Consider the following 22745-nt stretch of genomic DNA (forward strand, 5'->3'; position numbering starts at 1 on the left):
AAATTATTTCCAAATATGGAAAGTAGTGCCCAGTTTTCCCCCCAAAAAAGAGTTTGTTTCAGGTGTTTTGTTTGGCCGGTTTACCGGCCGCTGGGGTTACATGGACTTTTAATTTTGGCCGGTAAACCCTCCAATGGTGGTGAAAGGGTTAAAATTTCAAATTTTCGCGGCTCTGTGGACCAGTGTACCAGTTTGTCGTGGTGATCAGTCGCACAAATTCAAACCAGTTTGAATTTGTGGGACTAATCATAGCGACAAACTTCTGTCGCAGTGACAGATTTTCACAAAAATGCACCATGTCACACGAAGCGTCATGTTGCAGCGATTTGTCACCTACTGTGTCTCGGCCTTAAAGGAAGGCCAGCTCTGATTATTGTCGCTTGGCAGTGTGCACAGTGATTTTATTTTGATTTTGTTGTATTTTTTTTATTATTTTGTAGAGCTTTTGTCAAACACAGCAGTAAATGGTGCAGCACTTTGCTATTTCGTCACTGTTTTTCGAGAGGAAAGATAAACTGTGATCATCCTTTTTTCTAAACAACTTTTGCAGGTTATACTGGGACCATGCACAAATCTCCTAGAAAGACCGCTCTTTTGATCTTATATTTAGCGGCACTGCAGCAGCTGGTTCCCATGGTGGCTACCTTTTATGTGCCTCGCATTGAGAAGTACATTATTAAAAGGAGAGGGAAATCTGAGACGGACTTATTCAGTGTTGTTTACAGCCGCAACTCTAAATGCCCAGAGGACGTGTGTAAGTCTTTAGGTGCAACAGCAAATGTGTTTCATTCCATGGAATGTAGATGTACTTGCAAGCCAGGATACCCAACCTTTCTCCCAGAGTTAGGAAAGTGCAGTGATACAGTGACTGTTAAGAAAACTCTATTTAAAAGTGAGTAAACTGATTGTGTGTTTGGCCCCTTTTACTTAAGGAAATGGTCAAAACTGTTGTACTCAGACAGGACACACCACTCTTCAAAATGACAGGTTGTCTCTTTATGTACACCCCCCCCCCTTTCCCACCTTAAAAGATGATGTCTTGTTTGTAAGCCCCCACTCTATCAGGAGTAGAAACTAAGAAAAAGATTTTGAACATCCTCGTGCCATTTCTCCAGCAATGCAAGCTTCACGGGGCCATACATAGCAGGGGACAGGGGGGGGGGGACAGTTACCCCCGCCAGGAAAACTAAAAAAAAATATAAGAAAACTAAAGAAAAAAAACTTAATTAAGAAAATTAAAGGTATGTGGAGTTTGCCCCCTGCAGACAAAAAATCCTAGGTATGGCCCTGCTTCCTGCACATCTAACATAAAAAGGTCTTAACTCAAATTTTGAGGCTAATAAATTTTGTCCATTTGGCGAATCAAACAGGTGGTATCTTGCATAGCCCCCCTACCCCTACTCAAGGTGGCTCCTCGTCGAGTACACTTGTTATGACCACTTCCCTCACTAGCTTTATCCAACAGGAAAATGTCTGGCGTATGCAGTACTATATTTAGTTCCTACAATATAATATACAGTGAAACCCTAAAACAGTGAAGCGACTGGGAAAATGTGTTCGTTATAACAGTGATTGATTGCTGGTAATTTTGGCTGCATGGGCTTAAGAAAATCATTTGTTATACATGGGACTTCAGGGGTGTGTTATATCAGGGTTGCAGCATATTTTATAAGAGCAGTTTTTACTTGAGATTCAAATTAAAAGTACCGTAATGATTCGATTTAGCGCCCGGGGCGCTTATTTACTTTTGGCACCTCAAGGGAGGGCGGTTATTCGAGACAGGGAGCTTATTCGGGACAGGGTGCTTATTTAATTTTTTGAGAAACAGTTAAATGTTCAAAACAAAACTTTAATAAATATTAAAATAACTAACAATAACAGAAACTGTAACAGTAACAAATTGTTGAAAGTTCAGTTACTTTAAAAAGAATTGTCTTTTTTTAGCAGTTAATATATACATGTACGGTACGGTGAATGTTCATGCGCTTATCTATTCGACGTCGATGACTTCAGTAGGGGCAGTTATCCACAATAGGGACGCTTATTAGAATAGGGGCACTTATAAGAATGGGGGCGCTTATTGGAATAGGGGCGCTTATTGACAAAAAACACATAATTTTCGAAGGGGGGCCCCTATTTGGAAGGGGGCGCTTATTAGAAGGAGGGGGCTAAATCGAATCATTATGGTTATTCACATTATTTTTTGCTTTGGTTTTTCGTCAATACACTTGGTGATTGGTTTAAAAAAGTTTGCACCACTTTCTCATCCTATCGAAAGTAGAACCAAAACCAATTATGATTCGCTCACACACATTTTCTTGTGCTTAATGCCAGCTACATGCATTTGCTTTTCATCAGTTTTGATTGACTCACTGGATTGTCTGTGTCCTTATAGCTTGTCCTTTGTGACTGGTCAGAGTGATTACCTTGGTTTTGGTTTTACGACACTCAATCAAAAGTCACTCCATAATATATTAATACATACATATCTGAAATCATTAGAGAGCCATTAACCAAAATCTTGTAACAGCCAGTGAGTTAAATTACAGTCTACCTTGTTAGCTATACCAGTGTTCCAGATTAAGTTTTTAAAACAAGATGTCAACAAGGGATTCTAACAAGTCAAATTCCCTCAGTTCCCATCGAATCACTAGAAGTTTTCTCTTCAGTAATTTTTCAGGTCAGGCAGCTGATCTTTTCAGGTTTTTTACCTGAGATCCCTCTTTTATCTGGAACACTGTTAGACCACCAACAGTACTTACTTGCTATTTTAAATGAAGGCAAGAGTGTGACTTTTCTTCATATAGTTTCCAAGTGCTGAGGGCTGCAAATAATTTTTTTTCACTTGAAAGGACATAGGTCCTGCTAAGACGCCATCTTGGTCGGACAAAACAAAATTGGGGTCGGACACCACCAAAAACAAAAGGTTGAATTTTATTTCCTTAAAATTTCCCCGCGATCTCTTTGCACTTCTGTTACTTATTATTATTCATCGTTGCCATAAAATGATTTACGATCAAAAAATTGTCCGGACACACTTGGGATTTCCTCAGACATGAGCAAATTTTGGTCGGCCAATGTCCGATGACCGACTGTTATTTGCAGCCCTGCAAGTGCGATTCAGATTTTCAGGAACTTTTTGCATACTTACAGGTTGTTCCAGTTTCTTTGAGTGGCCCTTTTTTCTGAGATCCCTTGATCTTGAAAGGGAAGGTTACAAGAAAGGCAATATTGAAGATTACCACAGCTGCCATGTGGCCCAACAATCTGCTGCATATTACAACTTTCAAGTACAAAACAAGTGGGTGGACATACATGGTGACATCTTCAACATAGCAATAGAAGGAAATCAAACAGTTTTCAAGGTAACTAAGATTCAGTCATTTTGTTAACCTACATGTATACTGATATATTGAATTAAGCTTGTTAATGTGGATGTTCACCTGCCAAGAACATCTTCAGCGCAAGTAGCAGCGGAGATAGTGTGCACTGAAAGGACAAACATGCATTCAGTCTTGTTAAAAATAATTTATTTTTTCATCACAAATGTCTGCCAAAAATGAATAAAATGACAATTCTGAGTCCCCAGACCCCCATTAAAGCTTGTGTCTCTGGCACTCACTTGCCTGGCCGTCTACTTTTATAACACACCATCTTTTTTAAAAGTTTGTGAGAACCCTGGAGAATTCATCGATATTTGCCTTCTGGGATAATGTTGGCTGACATTATAGGGCTGCAATGCGTGTAAAGGGCTTCAGGTGCATGTTTTGCATGCTATGATTATAATTGTCAGTAACTTTTTTTAGGAAACACAACAGAGCTGCTGTTCTCTATTTATTTTAATTTCTTCAGTTTGTCTTTTTCTCAGTATTAAGTAGTTTATTGTGCTTGAACTTTGTCTTTTGTAGTGGAAAGCTGTCAAGAACAAGGAACTTTTAGGAAGAATTATTCGGGTTAATATTACCGGTAGTTGCAGTTATTCACAATCTGATTCAGGACCATCAAAAACAGGTTGCCTGGTTTTCAAGGCATCAGGACATATCACATGTGAGTAATTTTTTATTAAAAATTTATTAAAGAATCTGTAAACACTGTTCATTGCTATACCTTTTGCTAACACACATCTTTGGCTTTAGCCGGATATATACTCCAACCTCAATGAATAAGCAATTAAGGCATCTTAATACATACCATGCATTGGCATTAATGGTTTGACTAAAATAACTGATTACTACTATAAACTAATTTTTGTTGTTTAATAACATACCGTAGAATTCCGGTTATAAGCCCTGGGCTTATACAACTTCGTAAGGGTTTTTGGGTGGGCTTATAAGCGGAGGGGCTTATATTCGGGAGGGCTTATAAGCGGAAGGAAAAAAACGTTTCGAAACGAGCCTCGGGAGTGTTGATCGAAATACGTTTTTAAGTTAAAAACACACAAAAAGCAACATTTAGCCCTGTTCAGTACTGTCATCTGGTAGAGGGGGGCTTATATCCGGGAGGGCTTATAACCGGATGTATTTTTTTGTTTCCAGGTTGATGGGCCTATAACCGGGGGGGCTTATAAGCGGGGGGGCTTATAACCGGAATTTTACGGTATTTTTGCTGGTGTTTCAGATAATCTTCATGGTGTTGATTACTCTCAGTCGGGATCATCCTCACTTATTGTGTCACCATCTGCATCATCAGTGTTATTGCTACCATCATCTTCACCTTCATCTGTAACTTCACCGCAACTGTCCACACAGACGACATCAATATTACTCCATCCTTCATCATCCTTACCCTCACCACAACCACATCAGACCAAATATGTATCCTGGACTACTGCCATTCCTTCTCTTGTAACCTCAAGAACTTTACATATAGAGCCGTCGGAGGTAAGTAATCCTTTTTGCTACATGTACATGTATGTTGTTGGATGCACAAATAATTATTGTCTTTCCAATCAGAAATCTTTATTTTGCTTGTAAAGTTGATTCATAAAACATTGTGATTCTACTTGCATGAACTATTAATCCATTGCAAAATAAATAAAAATAACTAACCCAATCACCACATCACTTTTGTGATCAGTTGCGCAAAACATTGACTGGCATTGACATTCCTTCAAACTTTGAGTTTTGCCAACCACTATGTAATGTTTGATATCTAATAACAACATGTTTCATGTCATCTGTTTCTGATTTCTTGAACCTCCAGGGAAAATGAAATTAATTGCTTCACGAAATTGGGAGGTTCGAGTAATTGGAGGTAAAATTACATAGAAGTGTAATCCAAGGGATACAAAAATTAGTTCCAGTACCATATATTTATTTGATTAAGCGCCCAACCTCGAATAAGTGCCCACCTCAAAAAAGCGGCCACCCTGAAGGTAGGAAAAGTAAATACATGTAAGTGCCCACCTTGAATAAACGCCCACTCTGAAGGTAGGAAAAGTAAATAAGCACCCACCTTGAATAAGCACCCACTCTGAAGGTAGGAAAAGTAAATAAGCGCCCACTCTGAAGGTAGGAAAAGTAAATAAGCGCCCCCTCGAATAAGTGCCCACTCTGCCAAGGTAGGAAAAGTAAAAAAGTGTCCAGCCTCAAATGCGCCCCTACTCCCCAAGCCCCCCCACCCCACCACCAAAAAAAGTCAAAAGAGGAGTATTGATTATTGCACAATGAGATTGAGATTGACTAAGTACTGCTACTTCTCCGAAGACCGAGTTTTCTTAGTATTTTACAGAATCTTCCAACGAACAGTTTAAATTCTGCTTAGGTACATCTTCACATTAAATTTTTGTTATAATTTATTTGTTGTTTTGTTTAGTTTAAACTTACTATGTGCTGAAAATAGGGAAAATTTAATAAGCCTCTAATAAGTGTCCACCTTAAGTGCCCACTCTCAAAATTCAAAAATTAAATATGTCGACTGCCCAGGGCGCTTAATCAAATAAATATGGTAATTGGGAGTTTTGAGAAGCCAAAGGTTTGAGAAATCGGGATTCTACCTATTTGTAAGCAGCATATATTTACACAAATCGCTGATGTTTTCTTTTTTGATGTGCAGTCTTCTTCAGCCATCACACCACTATCTAGTTCAGTTGCTGTTATAACAGGTAATGGCCCAGGAAACAAAGATAAAAGAAGCACTGGAGATGGTAGTAATAAAGCCGTGATCATTGGTGCTGCAGGTGGCGGAACTGTTGTTCTTGTTCTTCTCATCACAATCATTGTATCTTACAAGCGGAGAAAGTTAAGGTATACAATAATATGCAAAAAACATGTTTCCCAATCAACCCATCAAATGTATGCATGGGTCTGCCTCCCAGGGGGGTACTCAGGATTTCAAGTAACAGGGTTGATCGAAAGTTTTTTGGGGGTTTGAAATGTTCAATTCCTTGTTTTTTTGGGGTGGCTTGATTTAAGTAGGTACTAGGGATTCTTTTGGGTATTTAAAACAGTTGTTGGCCACCAAGTAGTTCTGCGAATAAAGTAGAAACAAACATGTTTCTAATGTTTTTCTTTGTGTTATATCATTCCCCCTTTCTGGAAATTGAAGGGTCAGAAATTTGGCATGCAATTTTTGGGGGGTTAATTTTTGGTCCAGGGATTTTTCTGGGGATTTTTTTGGAAGCCCTAGGGAATTTTTGGGGATTGATTTTTGCCCCCATTCGATCATACCCGTCACTTGAAATCCCGAGTACCCCCTGGGGTCTGTCTGTGAAAACACTTACATTGCATCACTACTGTTGCATTGAATATATAGCATATCCCATGAGATATTTGCTGTCAGTGGCAGTTTGTAGTGTGAGTTGGTTGTATTCGTAGGCTAGGCATTTTGCCCTGAATTGACGTTGTTACTCAAACATATATGTTATAATTATGCATCCTAAAACATTGAATTAAAGCACAATACTGTTATTTTTTTATAAGTTTTGCGCAATTTGGTGTACATGTACTTTATGTAACAACATTGTCAGGCATCTCTACTATTTTGATCTACAATAATTGCTTGTAATTTTTAGTAAAACAAACTGTCATCAGCTACATTGTAATTTAATTATTTTGAACTGTTTTCCTAGGGCAAGTAATAATGAAACGACAACAAAACATGAAGGTAAAGGTATTTTATTGCAGTAAATAGAATTAAAGCTTGTTTGTTTGCATGAGTGTAGATCCTACTTATTCCACACCCTGAATTTATCTGACTTGTGATACTACGAAAATCACCGAACTACGGAATAGGCTTGAATTTTCATGTCGCTGCCCGCGCCGCCCACTTTCCTCTTCTGCGTGGAATAAACGGTCGTTAGAAAAGAAACTAAAACTACTTGGTTAAAAGAAGTGCTTGCCATTTTCTTTAAGTGGTCATGTCGAGATTTGGCGTTTATTTTATGTTTGATGCAAAAACAAATAAATTTAATTGAGATTTTGTTTTTCAAGCATGGTTCTAACAAACCATAAATAACAGTGTGAGCAAGAGGTGCAGCATGTGAGCCACAGGAATTTCAGGAACTTGTCAACGAAAGTGGGTGGACCAGCATTATAAAAAATTTCTGCCAGTTCCACCATTTGGTGATTTTCGTAGTATTACATACTAAAACGAAATGGAAATTTTAGCACTGTTGAGTGGGCTAAATTACAATAATTTATATTTCAGACAATGACATCCAATTGGGAAGAACAAAAGGGAATAATCTCACAACCATGAGTGAACAAGACAGTAACCCAACATACCAGGGCCTTGTCATGGAAAGAGGTAATTATAAGCTTGCCAGAGATTATCTAGCCTGTGAATGCAGACGTATTTCTGGCTGTCGTTTCTCTTCGGTGGAGAGAAATGACAGCAGAAAATACCTATGTGTTCGCAGGCTAAAAATTATCTCACACTGTAGGATACATGTGGGATGCCTGCCTTGAAAAAAAAAAATTAACATTAAAGGGGCTATGTCACGCAATTTAAGGCAATTTCGGCACTGACCAACTGGTCAAAGAAATAACTGAAATATCAAAATAACGGCTTTAAACGGTAGAAGAACTCAGAAGAAACACATACCGGTAAAGGCCAAAAAGGGTCATGGATGGGCAAAATTCAAGAAGATTAAAACAGATTGCGTTCGGGTAAACTTGAAAAACGCCGGCCCAACTTTTTTCAAGTTTATCTCAATTATTAATTTTGTATGAAAGTGTCATTTACAACTTATGCTGAAAAATCATCCTAGTTTGTTATGTGGCCGTGATTTTGCCAATAAAAGACTTTTGCTCTACCAATTTGATGTTTATATCTCTTAATTGGTGAAAATATATAGAATTACCTTAAATACCGTGACCTAGCCCCTTTATAGTCCAGTCAACTTAGTATTACACCCAAAACAAATTGCAACAAAAATAAAACATGCCTTATTCGACTTTGCATATATTGAGGAATAACATACTAAAAGTCACCGTGAATCGGAGTATTGGAACCTCGTCTTTTTTTGCGATATTTGAACTACAATGAAAGATGAGAAATTTAATTTATGCATAGCTAATGTGATTTTTACAAGTAACATTGAAGGGTCCTTATCGACAGAAATAATCAAGCTAGCAAAACCAAACAACGACAAGCCAACAAATCAGTTTACAACAAATGTAGCAGTTATTACTTATCCTATTTATTGCGTGAAATGACATTACTATTCTGCCCTTTTTGGTACCTTAGAGAACGTACTACCAGCGGCCGGATTCTGGCATAGATGCAAGTATAGTAACAACGTTCGCTAATCGGACATTTCATTAAAAAAGCTGAGTTTTCTTCAAAAATTAAAGATACTGAAAACTGATAAAGTATAATTATACCTTTTTGATGAAAGAATAAACGCTGGTCAAAAAAGTTACCGTCTGATAACTAGAATTGCGGCAAACAATTATGGCGGGAGTTTTGGATGAAACCCTCAACATAATCTGTCAGAAAACTTAATGCGTGAATTTGCTCCCCCAAAACCCTTTCTGCTTATTGGAAGGTGCCTATAATTCCAAGAATCAACACTGATTGATCTTTGCAAAAGTCCCCCGAGTGACTGAGCTGTTACAGAGCCGGGGACACAACCCCGGCGTAACTATGGGCACGCCTCCATCTCTGCACTTAATTCTTTTACAAAAGGATGAACAAATTCTTTCAGGAGTAGCAGAATGATTTTGGACAAAAGAAAAAGGGTTAAAACATTTGGAAAAAGTTTGGTAACAACCTGCAAATGACTTGATAAACATGAATTCAAACTTTGAATTCGAACAACAATAACAACAACAACTTTATTCACCACAAATATTTACAAAAGGAAAAGACATATAATGGTATTAATAAATAATTAAGGGTCTGGTGGCCTGAAAAAAAGAGTTTAAAAGGGCAGGCAGCCAGTGACAAGTATGGTATCACTCTATCCACTCAATATTAGCATTTGTATACAGCCACGTCAAATGCTATACAGTTTTGTACGCCAATCGTCACATTTGTTCAACCACTGCGGTGGAAAGCATTAACTTATCAACAGACACGCCTTTTTCTCGCTGTTTTAAAATCCTTTTTAAAAAATAAAAAATAAAACAAATATTTTAACAGGATTAACCCATCAGTACTTTGGTGTACTGTTATCTTAGGGGTCCTGTAAGATATTAAAATTTAAAAAGATGACTTACAAAGTTTAAAAAAAAGTTTAGAAATGTTAAAAAGACAACGGTTAAAAACAAATAAAAACTTATGAATAAAAGTTACAAATAAAAAAGTCTAGAGTTTAACTTTTTCATTTCCGACGGTAAACAATTAAAAACTGACGCTCCTAAAAACGAAAAACTTCGACGGCCAAACTCTAGCTTCATTCTCGGCAGGACATAAGCCATACCTTACTCATGCCATGTGCAACTAGGACACTGTATGTATGACGTTATTTCCAGTCGTTACTTTACATATGTTTCAAAAAATATGGCTCTGCCACTGTATTTTTGGATGGTTATCAAAGAAGACCAGCCACCAAATATGACTCACGATAAAAGGGTCAGATGTGGGATAAGCGATGCATGATGTTAGATTCACTCGGGAAAGAGTGTATGTTATAAAGAAAGATTTCCTTTCCAAAATGTGAAACAAGATAAGGTTCGTTGCGCTACTACCTCTGCATTTTAAACGGCATAGTAATGACGTATTACATGCGTAGGGTAATGCCGAAGTCCTTTTGATACAAAATACAGTTGTCACAAGATGCAACACTGTAATAGTTGGAGATTATACATTGCTCTCTTCACTCTGTTTAAGAGCAGTGGACATAAATTATGATCTGACTGAACCAGCACATAAATTAACTCACAAAGTAAATATTGGCATTGGCATTCAAAAATCTGTTTCCTTGAAGAAACTCGACTCTGGGGCATTTTTCAGGAAATATTCTAAAGTATTTAACTACCAACAAGCCACTTGGGTTGCCGTTACAGCAGGAGATTGACTCCCTGTTCTGTCTCTAAAATGATAAACCTGGAGAAAAGCTGGATGTCCTTCAAGTGAGGCACTTTCGCAGCAAAGTTTTACCCAGCATGCTACCCACACGTCGGGATATAATGCCTATTCGTAGCACAGCCTGAGGGTCTATCATCAAGTACAGCAGTGGAATGGATTCCAAATGTTTTAACCCTTTTTCTTTTGTCCAAAATCATTCTGCTACTCCTGAAATAATTTGTTCATCCTTTTGTAAAAGAATTAAGTGCAGAGATGGAGGCGTGCCCATAGTTACGCCGGGGTTGTGTCCCCGGCGTCTGTGACAGCTCAGTCACTCGGGGAACTTTTGCAAAGATCAATCAGTGTTGATTCTTGGAATTATAGGCACCTTCCAATAAGCAGAAAGGGTTTTGGGGGAGCAAATTCACGTATTACGTTTTCTGACAGATTATGTTAAGGGTTTCATCCAAGACTCCCGCCATAATTGTTTGCCGCAATTCTAGTTATCAGACGGTAACTTTTTTGACCAGCGTTTATTCTTTCATCAAAAAGGTATAATTATACTTTATCAGTTTTCAGTATCTTTAATTTTTGAAGAAAACTCAGCTTTTTTAATGAAATGTCCGATTAGCGAACGTTGTTACTATACTTGCATCTATGCCAGAATCCGGCCGCTGGTAGTACGTTCTCTAAGGTACCAAAAAGGGCAGAATAGTAATGTCATTTCACGCAATAAATAGGATAAGTAATAACTGCTACATTTGTTGTAAACTGATTTGTTGGCTTGTCGTTGTTTGGTTTTGCTAGCTTGATTATTTCTGTCGATAAGGACCCTTCAATGTTACTTGTTAAAAATCACATTAGTTATGCATAAATTAAATTTCTCATCTTTCATTGTAGTTCAAATATCGCAAAAAAAGACGAGGTTCCAATACTCCGATTCACGGTGACTTTTAGTATGTTATTCCTCAATATATGCAAAGTCGAATAAGGCATGTTTTATTTTTGTTGCAATTTGTTTTGGGTTACACAACGAAATGGCTTATATTGACTGGACTATTAATTTTGTTCTTTGAGATTGAGAGCAAATCAATAATTATTAATTTTTTGAAGCACTTTGTATTTGGAAGCGAGTAAAAACTCAGGTTCTTTTCTTTGAGATTCAGTAAAACTTGTTACAATGTCACCAGGACAAAAGACCTCTTTTATCATGTCACAAAATACATGAAAACACGGCTTAGTGACAAATTTATAAAAGTGAGGTTCTTATAGCAGCATTCTAGCTACACTTGTATATAGTTGTTTTGACTTTGCCAGTAAAGAGCTAAATATAGCAAATGACATTCATGTTTCTTTTTTTGTTCATCAGGACAAATGAATGGAGTGGCATTACATAGCTCTTCTAAAGATACCAGTTACAGTTATGATAACTTCACTGTTTACCAAAATCTGGACGAAAAAGCACCTGAGACTTCTGTTTACCAGAGTTTGAAGAAAGAACAGCATGCCACAGGGCAACCAGACCCCAAGCAAAGACCCAGAGCAACAGGACACCTAAGTAACAGCGCCAAAGTGATAGCAGAACCAAGACCCAGTGGCGAACACCTTAGTAACAGAGCCAAAGTGATAGCAGAACCAGTCTATGGAAATGGCATTAAGCTGCCTGATACAGAACAAGGGAACATGCCAGAGCCACTTTATAATGTGCTTGAAGAGTCAGAACCAGAGGGCCAGTATGAGGCCCCAAAGCGCGATGATTTTGGAGACACCCAGGAACCTCTTTATAATGTACTTGAAGAATCAGGGCCAGAGAAAGATTATGGGGCCTCGGAGAGTGTAAATCATGGGGATACACAAGACCCTATATATAATGTGCTTGAAGGACCAGAAGCAGAAGAAAATAATTATGAGTTCCAGGATGTTGGTAGTGAGAGTATTGGACAGGAGCCTATGTACATGAATGTACTTAAAGGGCCCGAAACCGAGCAGGCCCCACAAGAACCCCTTTATACTGCGCTGGAGAGTTCCGATGCCCAAAATGGTTCACAAGGATCACGGGAGTCCTTGTATAGTCCTCTTGAGGGGTCAGTTTCAGATGGAACAGCAAACAAGAGTAGTGTGGAATTGACTGCTTTGAAGTTGCCCTTTTATCTAGCTGCCTTTGAAAACCCAGCTTTTGACGAGGGTCTTGAGCCTGATGTAGGTTATGGCGTAGTAGTACGCAAGCCGGGTCCTAAAACTACATGTAAAAGGGAGTCAGTTTACGAGCCCTTGAAAGGGCCTGATTTGTATCAGGCCCTAAGAAAATCAACAGTGTAATAGCTATTGTGGCCTTGTAATAATATACCGGTACTAGTCCTCTAGTGTAGCAGTTGCAATTGTTTTGGGGGCTGGGGGCATTGTTCTATTGTTCTATTGGAAGTGAGCCATTCATGAGACCTTGATAGAGCTGCTACCCATCCCAAATAAAAGTGGAACATAAACAGTTCTTGCACAATGAAAATAGAACCTAATTGAGGTGCAGTTGATTTGACAGTTACATGTATTTTAAATTTTAAGAGCTGTCGATCATAATCAACGCAGTGTAATTCCAGTTATTGTTGAAATCAATTGACAAGGCAATTATTTTGCTGCTGTGGTTTTAACAATAGTCACAACAGTTCAAGAAAATTAATTTTGGGGGTTTTCTCGCTGTAAGAACCTGTGAAATTTTTCTTTGTTTCAAGTTACTTTGTTGTTTTGGTTGTTCTTTATTTTATGTCACTGGTGAGTTTCACAGATGTTTACTTTGAGGATGGGCCAAATTTTGAATTATACTGCTGTAACAGTTTATTTTTGGAACTTAACAGCACATCAGACAACCCAAGTGATATATTTTTTTATGATAGATTGGTTTAGATTAGAACAAGAAAAAAAATTATGAACATGGCACTCAAATAAAAGATGATGATAAAAAATGTATTATGTATGTTGGAGCACTAAGAGCTGTATTGAAACAGTCTGGCTGAAAACTTGAGATACCGTAATGATTCGATTTAGCGCCCTCCTTCCAATAAGCGCCCCCTTCCGAATAAGCACCCCCCTTCGAATGTGTTTTTGTTAATAAGCGCCCCTATTCCAATAAGCGCCCCCATTCTTTTAAACTCATGAACATTCACCGTACCGTACATGTGTATATTTACTGCTAAAATGAACAATTCTTTTAAAGTAACTGAACTTTCAACAATTTGTTACTGTTGCAGTTTATGTTATTGTTAGCTTTTTTAATATTAATTTATTAAAGTTTTGTTGTGAAAATTTGGTTGTTTCTCAAAAAATTAAATAAGCGCCCTGTCCCAAATAAGCGCCCTGTTTCGAATAAGCGCCCTCCCTTGAGGTGCCAAAAGTAAATAAGCGCCCCGGGCGCTAAATCAAACCATTACGGTAAACTAAATACTGTGCCAGGTCTAGAGCTCAGGACTCAAGCTCAGGATTCGAGCTCTGGACTGGAGCTTGGGACTCAAGTCAGCACTCCTTTTAGAATTTGAACTGTTTGAAACTGTAAAAGATCTTGTTGCTATAATATAACTGTAATTTTTACACTTTATATAAACTAGAGTGAAACCTAACCGCAAGCAAACCAGAGTGAAAGCTAACTGCAAGCAAACCAGAGTGAAAACAAACTGCAAGCAAACCAGAGTGAAAGCTAACCGCAAGCAAACCAAGGAGAAAGTTGAGTCCCAAGCTTGAGTCCTGGCTCAGTATTTAGGTATCCTCGGGAAACGTACATTGAAACGAAGGTGTTTTCCTGAAAGGCCTGACTGGTTTTAAGTACAATGTAGTGCCCAATATTATTATTATTACTATAATTTATTTTGTTAATAAAATGGATCAAGATCATTGAAAATAGTTTTTATTAATTTCATATATACCATAAATTTATTCTATTACTTAAAGCTTTAAAGTAAATCCTAAATTCAAATGTCTTCACAATAACTCTTTTCAGTATTTGTTGCCATTAATTTTAACCTCAATAATATTTATATTCCTAGTACAGAAGTCTAGAACTTGGTTCAAGTATACTATAGCTCTTTTTAAGCCTTGACTTGCAACTTCTCTTTACAGACTCCATACATTTCTTATAGTACTAATTGGGAGAACTTTACTCTTGGTAAAGACAATCTCCTTTGTGATCAATTCTTAAATTCTCATTTGTTGCATGCTTGACTGCACTTGACATAATTGTGGAGAATGTCTTTATTAGACACGAATAATGGGTGACATGTACCAAGAATTTTGTAGGTACTTGCACAAAAAGAAAATCAAGATCAACAAAAAAATTATCTGAAAGTTGATCCTTTTTGGTAATAAGAGTGAGAAATGGCATGTGCATTCCAAAAATTACATGTGTCTGTCAATTCACAGACATGGCGCCATTGTAGTTGAGATTGCCAAGACACAATCTATAGGCTGGTGTCCCTGTGATCTCCATCACACTGGTTACTTGACTAGGGCTGCATGGGTCACAGTACACCTATTACTGACATGGCTGTACAGTACAAGTCAGCTTCTTACATCAAAATAATTATTTCCAACGAAACTTGAATCCTTGCAATTGTCTATGACAAGTACCGGTAATCCTAGTCGGTACTGATAACAAACTTGTTACAGCCACTCCAACAAACTCAAGTTTAAAACTAACAGGGCCATGCTATGTTTCAGAATCCCTGCTTTCATTCTCTGCATCAGGGAGCACCTCAATATAATCTGCTGGGACATCATTTAGTTCGTTTTCTAATGGGGCTCCCTCAGGCGGAACTCCTGGTGACTTAGGTGAGTTGGGCCCCTCAACAACTGCATACAGTGGTGATAAGGGGCACTTAGGTTCTGAGTCTCTAATTTCAACATAACCCGCCTCATTAGGCTTGGAAACACTTAAATTACTGACTTTGCGAGAGTCAAGATTGTCTAAACTTGAGCGGCTTGCTGTCAATACAATGATACCCTCTGGTTTAGCATAATCATAGTCTTTACTCTTGGGTTTGTTTTGTGGTGGTTCAGGTTTAGGACTTTGCGCCTCACTATAGATCACTGGTTCTGATGGGCTGTCAGTAGCTGTTACTGCTTCCAAAGGCAATAAATATCCAGAATGATCTAAAATAAAGACAACACAAGAAAAAGTTTAAATAACTATTGTGTTGAGATTTGCCAAGCCTAATACAGGGCTGTCATTAAGGGCTGTATACTGTAACACCTGTTACGGCTGAGTTCACTCAATATTACTAGTGAACATGTTGATTGGTGTTACATTACATGTACACTTGCATACAGGGCGAAATGTTGTGGGTAATAACTTCAATGTTACAGCTGCTAAAAGCTTTGTAGTGGCCCATAAGGCCATCTATTTACTCTAATTTCAGTTGCATGAAGTAAGTAGGAGTATTTCTACCATGCACTGGATGGGATGCTAGTCCATTGCGTGTTACCCCCCCCCCCCCTTCCTGGGGTGGGGACAATCGTACCAGACAAGTTGTGCCAAATATTTCACTGTTTGTTGTGTCAAATAAGGCACTGTAAGTTATCTTACCTACAGCTGGTTTTAGAAGCTTCTGATATTCAGACCTACATTTGGTAGGTGGTGGTTTCAAGCAAGCGTATCCTTTCGACTGCCCTGTAGGACTTCCAACCCTGGCATAACCTGGCTCATTCGTCCCTGTTCCACCATCCCATGGGGCAAAAGTGATGACTGTTTCATCCTCTTGGTTATAAAGAGGATTATCTGCTTGCAAGAGAAAATAATGCCTTATTAATACAATTCAGTGTTTACGTCTTTATTACAGTAAACCCCTTCTATAAGAAGCCCTCTTGAAAGTTCTTTCAGAACTTGCCCCCCCCCCCCCTCTGCCACTCCCTACCCTGGATGGTAGATCATGACAATTAATGCATAATTCATTTGTAATTTTTATGAACAATAAAATGATTGAAGGTAATTTAGTTTTAACAGCTATTCATAGTCACATTTACTTTTTGTTACTTTCTATTGAATAAACATAATTTGGAATGTCTACATTTTTCTTTACATATACACCCTAACTTTAATAGCGAAACACATAAGGTCTTTATTTAAAATAGAATGCAAATGAATAGAATCCCACAAGGCTCAGAAAACATCAGCGTGATCTGAGAGAAATAGAAGGGATCTAGGCGAAGTTTTCGTTTTATGAAAGTGTTTTACAAAAATCGTCCACCATTTCAGTTTGTTTGTCTGAGTCATGGTCAAAGCCACTCGCGCGCTTCACTATTCAATCTGTAACGACTTAATCTTGAAGAGTATAATTTAGAATTAATATGGTTACATTCTTGATATTACCACTGACATGGATGTTAGTAGCTCTTACCTAGCTGGCGCCGGCTTTTGTTTCGTTTCTTGTTACTCCTAAATAAAAAAAAAATAAAAAGTATGATGTGAAAATCACCAGAATTTCCTTAGCAATAGACCCCTTTAATGTCCCCTTTTATCAAACTTACTGTAAATGATCTAATAAATGTCCATGCACTCTCAAATAAACGCCTCATGTCTAATAAAAGCCTGACAGATCTATTTATCGCTCTTCCTAAAACCCCTAAAATTTAATAGACGCCCCGGGTGTTTATTAGATTATTCACGGCATTTTCCACTAGTTTTATGCAACCTGTGACAAGAGTGAAAATTGGTAATATAAGGTCTTACTAAAAAAAAGAAATAGTTCGAAAAAATATTACCTTTTTCAACAGAAAAATTTCTTCAAAGAGATAAAAAGTATTGTAAAAAAAGTAAACACTCAAGTTATGGTCGCCCCTACATATCAGGGCTGTAACTAGCAAGAGATAAGATGAGGCACTTGACTTGTCTTGATTTTAATCCAAAATTAATTTAAACAAAGTATGTTAAAAAGGTGGGAAAACATCTCCAGTTAAAAGAGATTGATTTTGAAGAAATAACCGTGGTAAAAAAGAACTGGGATCCTGGAAGTTATTTTATACGGGGCATGTAGTATTTCAGAGCTTCAAGATTTCAAAATTTTCTGTGAGGTTATGCCCCAGACCATCCAAGTGGCTATAGTTGCGACCCTCCTGAGCGGATATCAAAAGTCTGGCTTGTCGGCCCTGCATATGTCCAGAGTCCTTGGACATGATGGAACCCCCCTTAATTTTAAAAAGGGGCTAGGGATGCCCCTGTCTCTGTACTCCTAACGAAGGACTGTTTTCTCTAGGACCAAAAAAAATCAATCTTACCTTTTCCGCATTTTCCAACATAGCCAGATAATTGCAGTAATAAAAAGGGTGGCAATAACAGCACCTCCTGCGACAACTGCAATAAGCCAGATAGGAAGTGCAGCATTCTTGCCAACATTGTGTGACTCTTTCTTTCCATTGTCAATGAGTGAAGGGTCGGTGGTTGTGTTGGGTTCTATGGGTATTATGACGATATCAGTATAAGTCACGGGCTCCTTTGTTGTTTGATTGAATACTGGTACTTGTGTTGTTTTTGAAACTGTTGTTTTCTGTGTTAAAGTAATAAATGAATAATTGTGTTAAGATTATTAGTATTGTTATATGTATGTAACTGGGATTTTTTTTTCCACCAGTGCACACTCTCATTGGCTACTTTGAGGTCACATGACATCCAACAATAAAACTTTTTCCCGCCTTAAGTCTCCGAGTGGGCAACATTGCAAAATCTATTACGTCAAAGGGTAACAGTGCATTGTAACTTAATTATCCAGCAAAAGTCATTAGCAACACTCTTTCAGGTAGTTAGTGGCATCGCAGGTCTAAAGGAAAAGATTATTCCCCCCCCCCTACCCAATCATGGTTCTTGTTAGAAGGCAGGACCCATTTACCAGTACCAGGATACCCAAGAGTCAGTACCTGCCCACTTTACAACTGGGCATAATAAAATTAATTTCGCCTCTTATGTAAAATCTTAATGAAACCCCTGACCCATCCCCCCTGGCTACGGCCTTGTGGCTGGAGCCTACATTTGTACCTTCACTCTGCCTCCTATTTGGAGTAAGAAAAGGAAGTCAGGTCACCTCACCCCAACCATTCCCCTTTAAGCACCTGCCACTGCTAATCACTGCATACATGTTCAAACTTTGAAAACTGATGTCAAGACCTAAGATGACTGGGAACCTTTTTTAAAATAATGATCTATGATATAAATAAAACCATTTTAATACTTACCATTAATGTGGGGGTTGGTGTTGCTGCAACAGGACCTTTATAAGAAAAAATAAACATAAAACTTAATAGTTTTTAGAAACTCAATATTTGGACCTTGGAAAATATTAGTGACAGCAATAAAAAATTTTTTACCCTAAAACCTATAATTACAAATTATAGGAACCATCTTTGGGCTGGTCCGGTGAATGTGATAATTTATATGGAAAATTTTTATCCTGGCTGGCTGGGATCCTGGCATCGTGATACTGAGATCTCAACAAACCGGGCCTACTAGCAGTTGTCATGTAATTGCTAAATATTGATTTTCGTTGTGTTTAACAGACGTGCCGAGATCTCTGCAAAACCGAGCCAGCCCAGCTAACTGGGCCAGTCCAGCTCATGTAATCAGGTCCTTAGTGTCCAGGATGGTTATTAAATTAGAAGTTGATGGTCAGAACTTAACTCGACTCAAGCTTATTTCTAAACTTCGAGAACTAATATTCCAAAGTTATGCTAATGAGAGCACCAAAAACCTTTTACTAACAAACAGGAATTTTCATTTGTCAATGTGTCCTAGGTTAGTTGTTAAATTTCAGTGAGTTTTAGTGTACCAGTACTTACAAGTAAGGTCGACAGTGCCCTTCACTTTGAACACAATACACAGTTTACTTAGCGTGTCACTGCCTCGTCCTCTGGGTTTTTGACACTGAACATCAACTTTTACAATTTTTCCAAATAACTCTGGAACTGGATTTCCATTCCACTGTGGGGGAGCAAACAAAGGAAATGAATTCAATAACACATGTTTAAAAGAAATCCATGCTGGAGTACACAATACATAACAATATGTTACAGTAAAACCCCAGAAACTCTACTCTGAAGGGAAATGTAAAACAGTTCGAGTTAGTGGCCAGGTTTTGAGTTATTGGGGTCGATTGAATATTCAATTTGCCATGTTAATTATTGATAGTTTACTGATTTTTCAGCACTTCAGAAAACAGGAAGTACAGTGCAAATAAAGCTTATCTCATCAGAAACTCTAACAGGGTCATACATTCTTAGGATAATTTTGAGTGGAAAAAATTCAATGACTGTCAAATACCTGATCTGCTCATTGCTCTAGATAAAATCAAATTGCTGTTCTGTTAGTTTTAGTATTTAAATCCGATTTCACGGCAAGAAAAGCTTATGGGATATTTCAATGAGCATCTGTGGCAAGTTGAAAGAACCGGAATTTGAGCTATCGGAGTAAATTTGACCTACATTTTCATCAGGGGAGACACTACCAACAAGCAAAGCCACGTGGCGCAGATCGTTGCCGTTTGGCGCCAAAAACAACCGTTACCAATGTTTTTGAATTTGCGCTCTACCTGTTTCGGTAGTATTTCTACTCCCCTACCTGGATGGGATGCTAGTTCGCTGCAGGGTTACCCCAGCATTGAATTCACCAGTACCCATGCATTTACACACCTGGGTAGAGAGAGGCACTGTGAGAGTAGTGTCTTACCCAAGAACACAACGCAGCGACCCCGGCCAGGGCTCAAACCTGGACTGCACAATCTGGAGTCCAATGTGCTAACCATTGGACCACCACACCTCCCACATTCCAATAATATGACAGTAATGACAGAAGTTTAAATGAAAATCTAAACATACCTTTAGGAAATGATCATGTTTGGCCTTTTTCCGATCTTCGTGATGAATATCAAAAGGCAGCTTATCAGCTTTAAACTGTTTCCAGGCCACATTGCCATTTCCAGCTATAACATAAGCTGTTCCTGTCACGAAACAACTTTCTCTGGGCATAGTATTCAGCTTTATGAAACTAGACTTATTGAATACTCTTAGAGGCTGAGTATCTGTTTCTCTGGCAAAAAGCAAATTAGTACACCCTGAAAAAAAATAAAATCAAATAATTTTTTTTATTTAATTCATTTGTGACACAGTGCAGTCATTAAGCATGGATATAAAAGTTCCTTAGCCTCAATCACATATAGCTACTGAGCCATCTGGAACCTCCTGATTTTTGGGCACATGTAGATTGGGATAGGGTTAGCAAAGGAGGGGAGAGGAGTCCCCCAGAACTGGCCAACCAGACCAGTATATTCAAGAACAGAATTCGGTTGTTCGTCAGATTTGTCCTGTCAAATATTATAAATTGTGGATTTGTGGGAAAATCTCGTGCAAAAGGTCCATTTCACATTCAAAACCACCAGACTGGCCGGCCAGTTCTGACAAATGGAAAGCACTCTAAGCTAAGTTTGATTCACACAGTCTTTATACCCATCTGAAGAAACTACCTTGTTATACCGGTAATTCTAGAATGAATAGAAGTCAGTCACATCATTTGCTGTCCTACTGAGGATGATTTTGTCATAACATTGTCAAAATAGGCTGTTAATCAGATTCAGCTAGGCAATGGTGTGCTTCATCCTTATATACTTGGCGTATCCAATTGAATGTTTGGTAATCGAACCCAATCGAACACCAATCGTTCAATTGGGTTTGGTAATCCAACATAATCGAACTTACAATAAAATTCAGTCAATCAAACATTCAATTACCAAACAGTCAACAATCAAACAAAATTGAACGTTCAATTACCGAACAGTCGACAATCTTACTCAATCGAACGTTCGATTGCCGAAACCCTGTTTGTTTATATTGCGGACATTGTATGGTGCATCGTCCCCCCCCCCCCGATTAGTCCTGCATGATTTACTTATTAACAAACGGATTCCGAACAAAATCGAATCGGATTGAATTAGAATGTGTTCGATTGGTTCGATTGGTTTGAAAATCGAACTTACAGCAAAATAGATGTTCAATTTTGTTCGATTACCGAACTCAAAAGAACGATTGGTGTTCGATTGGGTTCGATTGATTTTTGGTTCGATTTTGTTCGATTGGATACGCTGGGTATATATCTAGTTCATGAATTTTATTAAATACCTAAGTACATGTAAGCTTACCTTCACGAATCTCTGTATTTTCAACACAAGAGTGAAGATCCTCTCTATAAGTACTGTTTGACTTCATGCACTGGCAAGAACAATTGCTCACTGAGTATCGCCATACACCGTTTACTTGTTTACACGGATTCACTCCCTTATTACACGTTCCAGCATAATTGTAAAAGACAAAGCGATCTCCAAATCTACTGCGGGAGACTGAACATCCTAATTGTGTCTCCGCTGTTGTAAACGCAAACAAATAAAGAAAGACAAAAGCGCGGGTAAACACCGCTTTTTCCAGCTTTGTTATGTTTCCCGTCGAAATATGAGATTCTTCTGCTTTGTTCCACATCGTAAGACAATATTATTCCCTCGTGGTCGCGTAGCTTGTTAGCGGCAAGTTTTCACTTGTTTTAGATCTTGGATCGCTCGATCGATGTAGTCGTGTAAGATAAGTCTTTAAACGGCATATACACTTGAAATTCTGGCCTTGTTCACGCAAGCATCAGTATCTTCTTGATCTTGAACATAAAAGTACGTCCCACAACTGTCGATCTTTCGCGAAATTTAAGCTGTTCAGCTATGTTTTATCTAGATCACCGGAAGTGTGTTCTTTACGTACGTCTGAAGACTTGGGCACAGTTCAAATTATAACGCAATCCAATTTCTGTACTTGCTTTTCGCGGTTCGAGTTTTGCATTAGAAAAACACCACACTGTACCATGGAAAGCTTTTTCGTGTCAGGCATGAAGTTCTCTCTTCAGCTGTTGATAAGCTTGCATAATAATTTCTTGTTGTTGTATGTTCTCGAATCTCATTCGTCAACCAAGCGACGCCAAACGTATTGGCTCACTTACTATTTTTGTCACAAAGCTGATAACAAATCGCCTTCTTGGAATTAATCTAACTCCTCTTTGTGGACCGTAGCACGTTCTGGATGGAGTAGTGAGCGAGTATTCTGCATATTACACAAGAGATGTGTTCAAGCGCGAAGTCAACTTCTTGTCACGTTCGTCCGCCATTTTCGGAAATTGATTGGTTTTTCGGGAAGGTACGTCAAGTAAAACGTCATGCAAAAATGTCAAGAATTTTTACCTGTGAGGGGTGGGGAGGGGACAGTCCAACTGCTTCAACAGAATCTGTCAGAATTCAAGA

At 38.3% G+C, this 22745-nt stretch overlaps 2 protein-coding genes across 2 annotated transcripts; one reads left to right on the forward strand and one right to left on the reverse strand.

Moving 5' to 3' along the window:
- The first annotated feature begins 564 nt into the window (after positions 1-564).
- LOC144628838 (uncharacterized) lies at positions 565-13627 on the forward strand. The gene is made up of 8 exons (XM_078486947.1): positions 565-892; positions 3154-3365; positions 3909-4047; positions 4600-4880; positions 6055-6245; positions 7070-7104; positions 7648-7746; positions 11822-13627. Exons 1-8 carry the CDS (start codon positions 565-567, stop codon positions 12769-12771), a joined length of 2235 nt encoding a protein of 744 aa, XP_078343073.1. The 3' UTR covers positions 12772-13627.
- A 496-nt stretch (positions 13628-14123) lies between these two features.
- On the reverse strand, positions 14124-22621 carry LOC144628232 (uncharacterized). Its single transcript, XM_078486300.1, has 8 exons — positions 21609-22621; positions 20293-20528; positions 19258-19399; positions 18658-18692; positions 17707-17975; positions 16830-16867; positions 16019-16210; positions 14124-15585 (listed from the first exon to the last, which is right to left on the reverse strand). The coding sequence occupies exons 1-8, from the start codon at positions 21940-21942 to the stop codon at positions 15143-15145; spliced, it is 1689 nt and encodes a 562-aa protein (XP_078342426.1). The 5' UTR covers positions 21943-22621; the 3' UTR covers positions 14124-15142.
- Positions 22622-22745: the final 124 nt, after the last annotated feature.

This window comes from Oculina patagonica, chromosome 10 (genome assembly GCF_052425735.1).
Source record: "Oculina patagonica isolate OP01 chromosome 10, crgOcupat, whole genome shotgun sequence".
Classification (NCBI taxonomy): domain Eukaryota; kingdom Metazoa; phylum Cnidaria; class Anthozoa; order Scleractinia; family Oculinidae; genus Oculina; species Oculina patagonica.